This window comes from Halichoerus grypus, chromosome 7, assembly GCF_964656455.1.
Source record: "Halichoerus grypus chromosome 7, mHalGry1.hap1.1, whole genome shotgun sequence".
Lineage (NCBI taxonomy): Eukaryota > Metazoa > Chordata > Mammalia > Carnivora > Phocidae > Halichoerus > Halichoerus grypus.
This window is the reverse complement of record NC_135718.1, coordinates 2053139-2068356: the sequence shown is the minus strand read 5'-3', so window position 1 is coordinate 2068356 and position 15218 is coordinate 2053139. Positions and strand designations below refer to the sequence as shown.

Genomic DNA, 15218 nt, shown 5'->3' with positions numbered 1-15218 from the left:
CTACCTTCCATAGCTGGCTCTCTCTATGTGGGCTCAATTTGGGGACAGTCCCTGGGTAGTGTCCTCAAAACCTCCAGACTTTAAATCAGGCTTTTTTTTGTCTTCTGGATGGTAATGTTGTTTTTATTCTAGATGGATTCTCCCAGCCCTAGGTGGCCCCCAGGTGAAGTGCAGAACTGCAGGTGGACAGATCACAACCCCATGACCCAGCCTTGTCCAGAGGACCTGCCCAGAGTGTGCCTTGGCCTCCATGGTTTGTCAAGAGAATATTCAGGCCATATTTGGGGTAAGCAGAATAATCACAAGGTACTTCCTGCTGATTCTATGCTCTCATAGGACTCCAGCCCAAACTGCATCCGACCCCAAGAAAACACCCTACTTGACATGAAGATTTTATGGTATAAGGTCAACTTCATCACCTACATCCAAAGCTATCGACCGGGCATCCCCCAAACTCACAAACTACAAAATCTACAAACTTAGAAATAACCAATATTCTAAGCCAAGACATTCTTTTGGTGGCCCACAGGACAAGAAGTCGATGCCAACCCTGTGGGGCCAGTCATCACGGAAGGAGCAAGGCCACCCTCTCGTGCTCCAGGGCGCCATTATGTAGGAGGAATCTCCCAGCCTATCCACTGGCCAAGACTGGCGCCTCGTGGAAGGGCTAGAGGCCACACGCGTCGCGGGCAATTTCTTCTCTGATGTGTTTTGCAGATAATTTCATTCTGAGTTTTAAACTAAATGCCTCACTTTTGCTGAATCCCTAAAATAGTTCAGTTCAATTATTTGAAGTAAATCCTAAGTTCTTAAAATAGACTGCACATTTGAAAAGCAAGTCTGAAATAAGAAAAGACTACATGTCAGAAACTGGCAGAACCTCTGGGCACCGCACAAACACGGGGAGAAGCAATCAATTTTCTGGTCCCAGGGAAGATGTAGGATCGTGTATCAGGAATGCATTCCATTAGATAGTAAATAACAAGCTACTTGACACGGCACTCACCGGGTCATTTAAAATATTTTAGTAATTTGAAAGCTTGTCATTGTGACATATTTCTCTTCCCAGGGAATTCCAGGAAAAGTATCATTCAGACCTGAGTTATTTGATCAATTGATTTAATTCCATCTGTGAAAGAGCGTGCACAATGTATACGAATTGTGCGAGGGTTCGAGAGAGATGCAGGAGTAGGAAGTGACGTCCAAAGTGAGCGTGTGGCTTATTCCTTCTTCTCCAACATGGCTGCTAGTCAGTTGCACATTGTAGGAAGATTTCACAGGCTTCTTGATGAGGAAAAATTCTATTATTTATACAAAAAAGGTGGATCAAAAGGGACTGATTACAGCCCATCCTCTGGAGGCCTGTTCTCTTACTATATATGCCAGAACCCGCTAATTAAAAACACACAAAAGCAGTTAGGAGCTTGAGAAGAGCCTGAACGTATTGACAATAACCTTCTGGAAGACAGACAATGCAGAGCTGATGCTGGTGGGCTGACCGCCAGGGGCGATCTGCTCTGAGCAAGGGACACGCCGATCCAGCTGTGGGGGGCATTTGGAAAAACAGCACGGGGGTGAGGCTTCCGAAGAGAACAGGTGGTTTATGTGCACAGCTCAGAGATGAATGAGCAGGATGGGTGGAACATTCTAGATCCCCAGTCCAGCTACATCACTAAGCAGAGGGAGCATTTCCTCCAAGGGCTCCATGGGAGAACAGACCCTCCCGGACAGTGGGGCCCACAGCTCGGGACGGACTGGGCAGGTGGAAAGCAGGGCAGCTCTGCCCAAATCCTCTGTGCTCCAAAGCTGCTGTTAAATCACGGAAATCCCTCAGATGATTAACAGCGAAATTAACGTTCTGACGTTTCTTAAAGGCCAACTGATCAGAATTCAAGGCCAGTCCCTCGGGAAAATGAGTGAAATCGGGTTGTGCAGGCAGATGGCCCAGCTACTCTGGATCCTATCCAGCCTCCCCTCCAGCACGAGTTCAACATCATCCCATAGTGGCTGGATTTCCGCACTTCTGGTGTCTCGGGAAGGGCGTCTTGATTTCAAGATTCTATATGCATTTAGCCAAAGACTGACAGAGACCCGCTTGGCCAAGACCCGTGCTCTGAACATAAAGACACGACTCTTTACTCCCTTTCCTGGAGCCCATGGGCCCATCGAAGGCACTCGGCGTCCATCCTCTGGGTGCATGCAAGTGTCCTTTGATGCCCCAAAGTGACTTTCTAAAGAGAAGGCGGGAGATTGGCGGGGGGGGGGGGGGGGGGCTCCTCACTTCAGCACCACAGGGACCCTCATGCCAACTGCAGCCTGGGTCCCCATTGCCCCAGGAAGGAGACCCCCCTCCCTGCACCGGGACAGCTCCCTGTCTTGGGGAGGACAGTGCTCACCCTTCTCGGAACTGTTTCTGGAAAGTTCTGTGCTGTCTGTTTGTTATCAGTTAAAATTACAATATACCCGGGCTGTGGTCAGCAGAATGATTTTTTGAGGGGGTGCATGGTAGGGAAAGGCCCAGCGGCATCGAAATGAAGGGACCTGAAGCCACTCAGGGAGAACGCTGCAGGTTTGGGCCTCCAACCTCATCCGTCTGTCACAGAGAAGAGTCCCATCCCAACTGGGGGTCAGGGGTCAGGTCCCACGGCCCAGTGCCTGCTCTCTCCCTCACTCCCCTCTGCTGCCAGGAAGCCCCCGTAAGGGCGGAGGACACCAGGATGGACAGGCTCTGAGGCAAGGTGGCATTTTTCTCCCTTCCTGCAGACAGGTGCCACTTCTTCTAAGAAACGATTTTTTTTTGGTAGAAATAATATTGAAACTGTATTTTTCAGACTTCATACAACATAAGCTTAAAGAATAATTGGATGACATACGGACGCCTGGCTGGCTCAGTCGGTGGAGCGTGCCACTCTTGATCTCGGGGTCGTGAGCCCCACGTTGGGCACAGAGATGACTTAAAAATAAAATCCTTAAAAACATATAAAAATAAAAAAACAAAGAATAATCGGGGGCGTAAAAATGGTGACTGGGTGATGGTTTTAACCAGATACCATCATAAATCAATGATGTGAAGTCTGTTTTTCTCAGATATACAGAGCATGATTTTTCTTTACGATGATCACACTTTCCGTTTGTGATGCTATTTATACAAACACCAGTTTTTAGAAGTTGGCACTGGAATCTGAGCCGCCGCTGTCCCCCTGGTCTCGCACGCCCTCACAGCCCGCCGACCGACCATCGGCCTTCCGTGCGCCGCGTCTGCCCTCACAGGGTCCGTGAATCTCCTGACTTCCAGAATGACCTGCAGTGCGAGGCTCTGTTCGACCTGAGCAGAGCAGGGGCGGACTCCGGAGGCACCGTCTGCCTCCTGAATGTGCTCCGGGCTCTAGGGCACATTTTTTTTACAAGATTTATTTATTTAACTGAGAGAGAGCGCACACATGTGAGCAGGGGCAGGGGCAGAGGGAGAATCTCAAGCAGACTCCCCGCTGCGCGTGGGGCCCGACCCGTGCTCGATCCCAGGACCCGGAGATCATGGCCTGAGCCGAAACCAAGAGTCGGACGCTTCACTGACTGCACCACCCAGGTGCCCACATACCCACAGCGCTGACCCCTGACACAGGCACCTGGCTCCCCGCTGCAGGCCCAGGCCATCCCGTGAGAGGACAGGTGTGCGGGCAGTGGGTCGCGGCTGGGTGTGCCCGCTGGGCCACGTTGAGCACCAGGCTCTGGCCGGACGTCTGGCACCACCTGAGCTCAGGAAGTGGCCCCTGACTCTCTCTTCATGGGTGGCCTTTTAGATCCCCCGCCTTCTCTGCCAAAGACGGTGGCCCACCAACCCCGCCATGCCTTCTGCCCGCCTTCCAGGGAGCTCAGACATACAGACCCCGAATTACACCCCTTTGTGTGGGACTCAGGAGGAAAGGAGCCACAGACCGGGGCCGGCAGGAGGGGCTCACGGCGGGTCTCCCGGCCACGGGTGCTGCCGCCACAGCCAGAGGGCGACGAGCATGGAGAGCTGTGCACACACGGAGTGTGACCGCAGTCACGCAGCGCCCCCCTCCCCGGCACTTGTCACCTCAAGCTGCCATTGGGAGCTCCCGCAATCTCGTGCAGACGGGAAATCTGAGGCCAGGGGGAATTACTTTGCCCAACACCACAAAGCAAGCAGGAGGCACCCAGCTCCAAGCCAAGAGCTGCCGGCCACGCACACCCATGCCCTCGCCCAACACCCGGCACCCTGGGGGCTCCGTGCATGCCTTCAGGGCTCTGGAGCCCAGGCCGGGTGGAGCACGTGGGCCCCGGGGAGGGCCAGACGCTGTCCTGGAGCCACCGAGACACCTGCCCACTGAGGCACGGGGCGCCCAGAGCAGTCACTGAGACGGGACCTGAGACCTCCCCCCTCTGCTTACTGGTTACATATGCTCTTTACTCAGTCACTAGAGTCAAAACAATCCTTTTTCTTTCTACACCGCCTGATTGTCTGCGAAGGAAAGACGCGGGAGCAAAAGGCCTTGTCACCTACCTGTTCCTCTTGGTCCTCAGGTTCCGGTCTCCCCTGCCGTCCTCAGACTGTGACCCATCACTGTGGTCGGCTGGAAGAAAATCAGGTTAATAAGGTTGGAATGTCAGCTCCCATCACTCTGGCAAACCACCGAGATGCAGTCACTTTCAAGCAGAGTCATCTGGGAATTGGGAACACAGAGATCAACCCCTGGAACCAGCTTTCTCTTAGTACTCCTTGTAAGTTCCAGCAGAAGAGAAATCAGATTTTCTTCTGTGCAGAGAAGGCATTTAGAGGCTGCTAGATCATCCAGCAAAGCCAGAGGATGGAGAATCAACGGATGGCATCTCCCAACCCCTCCCCGGGCACGTGGGGATGCAGGCCCTGGATGAGCCCTTCTATGTCACGTGTGCCCTCACGTTCTTGCAAGTGGACCAAGAGACCGTGGTTCCCTCCTTTGTCTGCCTCCAGGAAGCATCACCCCTCCCCTGCATGCGGCATGCACTTCATTCCTGACTACGTGTCTACTTCAAAAACCCAAATTGATTTTGAAGACAGGTCCCCTATTTCCATCCTGAGGAGGCTGGTCTTATAAATATTTGATGAGCTTTTGAAATGAAAAAGTAAAAAGGTGCTTCAGTGTTTCATATTTGTCTCCAAAAGGGAGAGAGGAAAAATGAGGATCAACATGGTTCTAGAGCATTATTATTTCAGTCCTGACACATGAATGATTTCCAGACGTTCCCTGGCATCACAATGCTTTCTTGCCTTGCTTCTCACTCTGTATCCATCATGCCCCAGAGACCCCCTCTCGTGCTCCTGTCCCAGGCGCGCAGAGGTGCAGGGGGCTGGGCTCTGGGCGCATCCCCAGGTCCCCGTGTCCCCTGCCCACCTGGCCGCCTAAGCCCCGCCCTTCCTGAGGAGGCTCTGCCGGGAGAACACGGCCCACCGCCTCAAAGAATGCACTGTTTGGAACCCAGCGAAGCCTCCAATCCAGTCAGTTCCTAGTTTGCTTCAGTGTTCAGTGTGGGGCTGGCAGCAAGATGGGAGAGTCAGGTTCTGGAAGCTCCCGGCTGCCCCAGCCCACCCGCGGCCACCCACGCCACGCCGTGTGCACTCCACCGTCCCGGGACCCAGGGGGACCTGAACGGGACCAAGAACGGGCCACAGGCCTGTCCACGCCACACGCCCTCGGCCCGGCTGGCAGGACAGCACCCCCTGGAAGACACTCGCCCAGAAAGGCGGCCCCACAGACATGGACCCTGTCCAAATGAGCGTGGAGCGGAGTGGGCTCCTTGTGGGACAGGGTGTGTGTGTTTGGGGGAGGGGGCGGGCATTCGGGACCTCAGCTCAGGGAAGGCTGAGCATTGGTGGCCTCACGCCCCAGTGACACTCGGGCCGTCCTGTGCGCTGGAGGGAGGCTGCTGAGCAGGGGCTAGAAGCAGCAGGGACAGGTCCCAGGTCCAGACCCCTAGGGACAGAAGCCCCCCTCCTCATTGAGAAGCAGAGGAAAGAACGTTTGTGAGAAATGAGCTCATGTGGGGCGAAGCTCACCTTCTTCCCGCTCCACACGCTCTTCCCACACGGCCGCTCCGGGACGCCAGCCATCGGTCCCTTCCAGGCTGCTGACCCCTGCAGCCCAAGAGGCATGCTCGCCCCCCGCTCCGCCCAGCTCTCCCCTCCTGGCCTCTCTGCCTCAGTGACCCCACAGGCACCCCAGCCCTGCACGTTCAGCCTGGGTCCACCCTCACGGCCCCCGTTCCCTGTCCCAGCCTCCACGCCCACCGGCATCGCGGGACATGACACCCAGGCCTGGATCCTGGCCCCTCTGCCCCCGCGTGCACACTGGGCTCTCACATGGACCCCGCCTCCGCCTCTGAGCTGACTTCTCTCCCCCTCGCCCTGCAGACAGCTCTCCTGGAACTTTCTAAACTCCATGACATTGGCAACAGACAAGGCCGTCAGGTAAAGTTGTCTGTCCTGTCACTCTTTAACACTGGTGTTTGTGAGACAATGGGAAGGAGAGGCGCCTTGGTTCCTTCTGAGACACAGAAGAGAGAAAGACCCCCAACACTGGGGCTGCCCTCGGCAAACAGAGGGGCAAGGCGGGGGTGCTCTCCTGCCTGGACAAGAGCCCCCAGGAGCCTCTCCTCCCCTAGGCTGGGTCAGAACCGGCCCAAGGTGGGAGAGCTGGGGCGGCAGAGCCGGGGGCATGGTCATGGGCATTGGGATGGGATGCCAAGCAGCAGGGCTCCCTCGTTTTTTGGGGCAGCTTTCCTGCACCAACAACTGTGTCTCCAATTCTCTGGACACCGACTGGGACTGGATGTCCAACAATTCAATTAGACCCTGGCACTAGCTGCCTGGAGACCGCGTGGGACCCCCAGGACGCAGGTACCCCTGTTTCTGACCGACTGGCTGGAAATCATGATGCTTGATGTGTGCTAGAACAGTCCACAGGATACAGGGAAACGCCTTGTTCCCTGGCTCAGAACTCACTGTTCCTGGGCAGCAGGTGTCCCGCCACGTGGCCCTCCTCCCTTCTCCCTCCTCCCTGCTCCCTCCTCTGCAGGCCCAGGGCAGGTGGCAGAGATGGGTGGGGGTGTCAGCCTGCACTGGGGGACATGAGGGAATTAGAACAGGTAGATCTGGACCCTGCACTGTGGCCCCATCGACCCCCACTAGCTGGGGGCCTCCTGACACCAAAATCAGTCTCTGTTCTTTGCTCCTCGGCAGGTCATATTCAATCTATGAAAGAAGTGCAGAATGACAGAGTCAGGCAGAGACAGAGCCTGAGTGGAGCGAGGCAGTGTTGCATGCGGCCCCAGAAAGAGAGTAGAAGCCTCGGGAGAGGTTGCTGGGCCAGAGAGTCCAGCAGGAACCAGGGGTCAGTCACCCTGAGGGACGAGCCTCCCGGTCACTTGGAAAGGCTGCACTCATGGTGCTCCCCCACCCCTGAGGTTCACCGTGAGCTTGCCCAGGCTCCTCCCCACTCCCCGAGCCCCCCACAGGAGATGGGGGCCCCCAGGTGGGCCCCCCTCCTTGCTTCCTGGGGTGCAGTGTGAGTGGATCCTCCTCAGGAAGCTCCCCGGCCACTGGTCTGGGGACTCACGTTGCACCGTCCACACACAGCCTCTCCTCCTGCCCCACGACATGGCTGTCACTGCCCGTCACTGCCCGTGGGCCGTCTGCTCGCTGCTGGGGCCGGGGTCCAGCCCAGGGCTAGTCAGTCCAGCCCCCAAGTACGCAGTGATTGGTTTGGAAGGGAACTGCCGTCCTCTTCCCTCCCCCTCCTCCTTCATTCCTGGGTCCACAGAGGGGGTGACAGCTTGAAGCATTAGGTTCTGGGGGAAACCACTTTGGAAAATGCTCTCCCAGCCTCCCCTGTCCACAGCTGCACGCGGCCCCAAGGCACAGACGTGACAGAGCCCCGGGATCAGTGCTCATTCAGTGGCATATCTGAAACCCAGAGGGGCCTCCGCCCTGCCGTCCAGTCCGCCAGGCTGCAGCAGGGGAGGGCTGAGGGTCACAGAGCATCGTGAAGAACCCGCGGTGCCCAGGTGCCTGGCCTGTTCCTTCCAACCTGGCCGCCTGGCAACTTCCACTGGAGTTCATCAGGCTCCCTGCAGGCGACTTTCTAAGCGGATGGCCTGTCTCCACTCATCTGCCGGGTCTAGGGTCCTGGATCAGTCAGTGTGCAAAGAGGGGGCACAGGCTGGGGGCCACCGGCCGAGGGATGCGGGTCCCGTGTGAGGGTCAGGGTCCCTCCCAAACAGCAGGGACGGGGGAATTCTGCATGGGGGGGCCTCTCCTCCACCTGATCCTTGGGACCGGTGATGCCCAACCTCGGGCGGCGGAGGCCAAGTCGCCAGGGACATTGTCAGCTGAGCCCGGACACCTGGTCCCACTGCAGCTCCGAGACCCGTGTACCCTCCCTGGGCAAACACAGCTTGGCAAAGCCAGGCTCTCACAAGTCACAGCTGTGTTTACTCACAGGGATGCTTTTATATCCCACTTGCAAAATGAACATTATTACCAATGTACATTTGTCTTGAATATAAATGACTAAAATGTCTACAGAGGAACTGAAGCCCAGTGACGTCCGTGCCCTCTATGGCAGGTGGGGGACAACGCGGCTGAAAGGACAAGGCTGCCCGCACCTGACCGTGGGTGTGGGAGGCACAGGGAGCAAAACGTTTTCCAAAAGAGCGTTCTTATCACAGGTTCGCAGCTCATAAGAAGCCTGGTAAAGCTGTCCCTCCTCGGGTATGGAGTCCAACCTACCTGGGTGTAAATCCCGCCCCTGCCCCCTCCCCAGCCCCCGCTTGATAGAAATGTGACCTTGGGCGAGTTAATTAATCAATCTCCTTTAATTCCCTCTTCTCTAAAATGGGTAGAGAGCCGGTGGGCTGTAGAATGATGGTCCCCGGAGATGGGCACGTCGGCTGCCTGCGCCTGTGAAGGTATTAGGTTCTACGGCACAGGGCAATCGAGGCGGCCAAGCAGCTGACCTTGGGGTGGGAGAGCGTCCTGGGTCACCCAGGTGAGCCCAGTGTAATCATAAGGACCCTTCCAAGGGGAGGAGGAAGGCAGGGGAGTCCCAGAAAGATTTGAGGACGCTGTCCCGCTGCCTCTGCAGGGGGAGCAAGGGGCCTAGAGCCGCAGAAGCCAGGCGGCCAGGAAACACGGGTCCGCCAGCCCCACTGGGACTCACGCAACGTGACAAACTGGGCTTGCGTTCAGCCACTGAGCCCGCGCTCATGGGTTACTGCAGCCCCGGGCCGTTCACAGGCAGCCCCCACCTGGTGAGCTGAGCGTAAGCGACCAGGCTCCGTACCCCCATTTTCCCCGCAGAGTCTCTCTCCCTCCCACCTCTGCGGCTCTCAGCCCACGGGGCTCCCCCTGCCCAGAGCCGGGGACGGAGGGCGGCGTTGCTGCAGGGAAATGCAGGCCAAGAGCACAGCGTCCGACAGGCTGGAGGACCGCGTGAGGACAAGCAGGTGGACCCACGTCCTCTCAGCCGAGGAGCCCGCCAAGGCCCCCAAACGTCGGGCCAGGGGCTGAACGCCGGCCCAGGCCCCTGCTTCCTGGTTCCCTTCAGCTCGGTGGGTGTTTACTCCGGACTAACAGCAGAGGTCCTAGAGCCGTAAAAAATCTGGAGGCACCGCAAGATAATTAGGAAATAATTCAGGCCTTTGTCTGAGTCTCTCAGCAACGCTCACAGAATGAAAGAGGGGACTTTTCCCTTAGCTGTTGAGTGATGAGTGGCTCAGCACTTCTGGCAGTTCTGCATCCCATACCACGAAGCTGCCTAACAGCATTAGCTCCCCCCCGAGCCGTGTGTCCCTAGCACGCAAACACATCTAGAACCGAGAGCCCGACATGCAGCAGCTGTTTTATAAAATTCATTTATTTCATTTGCCTCTTGAAAAATAACTGGTATCAATTGGAATGCCTAATTGTTCTATTTCAGACTAGAAACAGGTATTAATATATTCACATCCATAATGACTCATAGTTGAACAAAATGTGAAAAACAAAATTCTCCACCAAGAACACTCTCCCCTGGAGCCGGTTCTCATAATAATTAGGGTCAAATCGTTTGATGAGTCATGATGGATGAAAAAGCCAAGCAAAAATGTCACTTGCCGATGGCTGGAGGTCATCAACTCTGCCCACTAATCGCTAATTAATCCTCCAGGAACACCTTCCGCCCTAATTGTTTTGCTGCAAACAAAACAATTTGGGTGGGTGGATCTTAGAAAATTAGAAATTATTCACTGAAATGTCAATTCTACCCTGCAACAAGAAGTTGAGAATTAAAGTCATTTGCATATCTTTAAGATTCTGGTTAAAAAAAAACCCACTTGTTTTAAGAAAATCTCTTCCTCTTTTTACAAGAAGAAGCAAGTTAAAACTTGTTTTGTAACTACATGTAATGTTATTAATAATATCTATCTAGGTAGAGTAGTTAGGGCCGTTGTCGTAAGTTAATGGAAGACAAGTGTCTTGATATATCAAATCTAAATTAATCAGGCATTTCTGGTTGTGTTTGTGTTTGTTAGACTTCAGGCTCAATTCTCTACTGTTTTTTAGTATAAAGTGAGTGAAATAGAACGCTGATCTGTGGCCCAGGTAATTCAGATCCTGCCGTAAATTAAACAAGGAGGCCATTAGGCCAACAGGGCTCTGATGCCTTGGAGGGCTACTTCAGCAAACCGAAACCTAAGTCCATAAATGTCTCACGTTGCAGAATCAATCAAAAAGCGGAGGACGGTCAATCACAGAGCCAAGTAGTCTCCAAGCTACAGCCAGCCCCACCTGCTCTGTGTCTCTCTCCTGGGCTCCCACCGGCCACCTCGAACTGCATCAGATATGGGGCTGCCCCACTGGAACCCAGTTTCTGCGCACATAAACTTCAGATGTTTCATATACCTCAGTTTACCCTCCACCCTGTCCTCCACCTGCAGTCCTCACAAGCGCTGACATGGCAGGTGACTCAGTGGGGAGTTCTGCGGACGCCTCTCTGTCTCTCCTAGACCTGGCTTCATTAGGTCCAAAGGAGAGAAGCCACAGGGCAGCCAGGCACTGACTGTTAATGAGTTCCTTTCTCATGCCTGCCAAGCTTTGGGGAAAAAAGAGGGAAGGAAGGAAGGAAGGAAAGAAGGGAAGGAAAGAAGGGAGGGAGAGAAGGAGAAACAGCCCCCAATTATCTACGATGCAAGCTAAGGAAACTGCCTCCATTATTTGTCTTTTATCAATCAAATCAAATCACAGCTATGACAACTGCACCTTGATCTGTCTCATGGGATTGGGGGTCTCCTGATACCCCAATATGTGCACTGTTCTGCTGTCTGTGAGTCAGGACCTTGGGAGATTGTTTTCTATGAGGATTTGTTTTCAAACCCTTCAACAAAACATCCCATTTTGAGGAAACAAAATCACAAACCCAATGCTTATTGTCCCGCATGCAGCTAAGTTTTTACAGATTCAATTACATATGCACCTAAAATATTTCTCGTCCCAACATGGGTTGACTCAGGCTCTCTGGAGAAGTTCTCGTCATCCTAGGTGAAATAAGCACATTAAATCTGCCTCTCTCAATCTCAACAGACCGCCACCATCTTTAGAACAGCAGCATTTTCCAGTCTCTCGGCACTGTTAAAAATGTTAAGAACACTTCTATAGCACCGTTTTCTAAAGTTCCAGTTAAATGCCTCTGCATTTGGCTAAAAATGTGGGTGGATGTTGTCGTGCGTTGGCCCTCTATGATGGGAATAAAAAACATCATTGCAAACTCAATAAAACACCCCATAAAAATAAAACAAAGCCCCCTTTTAAGGGGTCAAGATCCAGTTTCCTGGCCCCTCAGCCACGTGTGTGCATCTCAGGCTGGGAGGGAGCTCCTGACTCTAAGTTTCTGCGCCGGAGCCAACGCTTTTTTTACCCACGTGCTCAGGGAATGGGGCTTTCCCAACACTGCAGCTAATATAAAATATATTACATCTAATCGGGAAGGATCCTTGCTGGAAATGCTAACTGTTCTTCTCTGACTCTGGGGAAATGGGATTTCCACGGGTGTCTTCAGACACAGCTACCTCTCCGCCAAGTGCCCGTCCCTCCGGCGGGAGCGCGTCCTTCGGCCCACATGGCCTTTCCCTTAAATTCAAGCACCCTTCGAATAAACAATGGATGATGGGTCCCGTTCAAAGCTTCGACACGAATGTGTGAGGTAGAAGGAAATATGCTACTGTTTGCGTGCATGTGGTCTCTCAAGTGTTCATGAAACATTTGGAATAAAAATTAAATGTTGGCTAATGACCATGCAGGAAGCTTCAAGAAGCTGAGGGAACGAAAAAGCCTTCTCTGAGTTAACAACTTCCCGAAATGCGAAAAGAAAGCCCTAGCCAGCCCCCTGGAAGAAAGTGTCTTCGGCAGAAAGTGCCATAAAATCTTAACTACTAAATTCTCAAATAGCGAACACAATTCTTTGAAAATCAATTTCCAGCATAACCAGGAAAAACATGCTTTCCCTTCCCGTTCATTAGGAATACACAGTTTAAACACTTAGGAAAGTGGATGCAAACAGCCCGGTTGTTAATTACCTGTTGGCGCCTCCAGCTTGCGCTTGTGGGGCGGGTCCTCGATGATCCTGTTGAGGTCCCCGCGGTTTTTCAGGTCCACGGGCTTCTCCCACACGGACAGCTGCATCGTCGGGTTGAAGAAGAAAACCCGGTCATCGCCCGTCCAGACCACACACCTGTTTGAGTGGAAAACTCACCTCAGTTCCCCTTGAAGACATTCAATTAAGAAATCACTGGCCTAACCCAAGAAACGCTTAGTGCCTGAAATCCACACGTTTGCAAAGGTGACTTATGTAACTTATAAATCATAATGACCCTGTCTGGCTTTTTAAGGGACTTTACAGAGCTTCTCCTATTTTCCCATTTGATTAACAGATAGATACTCTCCTGATGTCCTTTTACCACGTAGGGACAGTGGAGGTGAGCAAGGCAAGCAGCTCGACAAGGGCCCTGGAGAGGGCCCTCCAAGGGCCAAGCTCCTCCTGGCACGAGTCCACCTCTGCTTGAATGCGGCTCCAACTCAGACCCTGCACTCTGGGGACCTCTGGCCGCCCACCCAGGGACCGCGTCATTTGGAGGGGGCTTCCCGGTAAACATTCCGGATTCACGGGACTTGGAGGCATGTGGGAATCCATACCCTCCCGCATCTGAGATATTAAACGGGCCACTGTGATTAGCAACTCTGGCACTCATTCTCCAGTTTGTCTGTAGAAGAACAAAGAATTAAGCTTTGTGTTTTCATAAATAGGAATCTAAAATCTCCAAACAGAATAATATGCCATTTTAAGACGCTGTCTCTGTGGAAGGTCATCAGAGAGGAGAAAAGATTAAAAAGAAGTGAAGAAAAACAAAAGAAAGAAAGGCCGTGATCTGTTCCTAAGGAGTGTGAGTGGGTCTATAAGGGCCTGTGCCCTGGAACCTGGATCTAGTTGCACAGTGTCCCGAAGAACATGGCCACTCAAGGCCACCGGCCTGGCCTCCGGCTCTGTCCCAACGGTGGGTCCAGGATGGTGCAGAGAAGTAGCCCTGGGCTGGCACCAAGGCCTGCTTCTGGTCTGGGCTCCCGGAAGTTTCCCGTTGGGCAAGTCCTGCCCGTCCCTGGGCCCCAGCTTCCCACAGTGGCCTCCCAGAGCCCTGCAGCCCCAGGGTTCCCAGACTCCAGACGTTGTGGGACTGAGCGGGAAAGCCCACATGTGCTGAGACCCTCTGGCTATCGATTTTCCTCTAAGGGAGGACCTCTGACGGACGGAGAGCTGCCTGCCGGGCCCTGCCTTGGGCCCTGATGACCAGCTGCTCCAGCCGTGCGTGGGTACCCGCCGTCAGGACGGAGCCGACCAGCCGTAGCCACTCTGCTCTGCACACAGGACATCCCTCTAACCTGAATCTGCATACTCACCCAGCTAGACACTTCCCATGGGCCATGCAGAGGGCTCGGGGATTGAACCCCACGTTCTGGGACTCTGAACAGACCAGGCTCCTTCCCGGAAGTGATGCTGAGATGGTCTGTCGGACTCAGTATGCCGGCCGGGCCAGGTTCGTGGGTGTGGTAGGCAGAATGAGGGCCTCTAACATGTCCACGTCTTAATCCTTGGAAGCTGGGAATGTGTGACCTCACATAGCAAGGGAGGCTTTGCTGATGTGACTGAGTTAATATCTTGAGATGGCAAATGATCCTGGATTGTCTGGGGGAAGAGGGAGGCAGGAAGGTCCGAGTGATGGAGGAGACATCATGGAAAGAGATGGTCAGACATGCACAGGGGTGGGAGAAGGAGGCGGGAGGACCCCACACTGCCGGTCTTGGGGATGGAGGAAGGGCTAAGGAAGACAAGAGGCTCCAGGAGCTGCAAAGGCAAGGAACAGATCTCCCCTGGAGCCTCCAGGAGGAACATGGCCCACCCACACCTGGATCTGGGTCCCATGAGACCCAGGTGGGACTTCTGACCTCCAGAATTATGAGATGCTAAATTTGTGCAGTTGAAGCCTCTGGGTTTGTGGCAGACTGGTCAGCAGGGCTCACCTGTGCCCGGGCTCTCTGTCCTGGGCAGCAGCATCAGGACCCGCCTCCAGCCAGCTGTGACCCAAACCCCAAGCACTGGGCCCATGCGCATTGGCCACCGCTGGCCTAGCCATTGAAGGTGGAAGAAGACAGCGACCTGCCCCCTGGCTGACATCTCCTTCAGCTCTAGGCCTGTCCTTGACCTTAAGGTGACCTTGGGAGCTTCCCGTGGCCCAGGCAGCCTCAGTTCCATCCTGTGTGTAGGAGGGGGTTGGAATGGAAATGTGCATTATTCTTACCCCCACCCCCCCATGGGGATACCAGGGCCCCTGTCTTTATTAGAGGTGGGGGGCTCTTGCGCCCACAGGGGTGCTGCCCAGGCCCGTGCTGGGGCTGGAAGTCGAGGGGAGGGCTGGCAACCAGGATGTTCGGATCCTGTCCCTGCCCCAGGGTGCCCGGGTGGGTCATGCTTCACCTCTGCGGGCGGGAGGGGGACTTTGCAGTGTGCAACTCGTCCGGCATGGGAAGTTGTTATCGAGTATCCGGCTGAAGGTAAACATGCCGTGCTGTAATTATGCACAGTTCAGCCGCTGCCGGGGCTCTCCAGACGGGGTCCTGGGCCGGCAGGGACCAT

At 54.4% G+C, this 15218-nt stretch overlaps 1 protein-coding gene across 1 annotated transcript in view; it reads right to left on the bottom strand.

The window, feature by feature from the left end:
- TCERG1L (transcription elongation regulator 1 like) overlaps positions 1–15218 on the bottom strand; it is a 192571-nt gene that overhangs the window by 35126 nt on the left and 142227 nt on the right. Inside the window, exons 7-8 of the mRNA XM_036070130.1 lie at positions 12610–12764; positions 4526–4595 (exon numbers count right to left, since the gene is read on the bottom strand). Of these exons, the coding sequence (XP_035926023.1) occupies positions 4526–4595; positions 12610–12764 (225 nt within the window). The remainder of the gene's footprint in view (positions 1–4525; positions 4596–12609; positions 12765–15218) is intronic.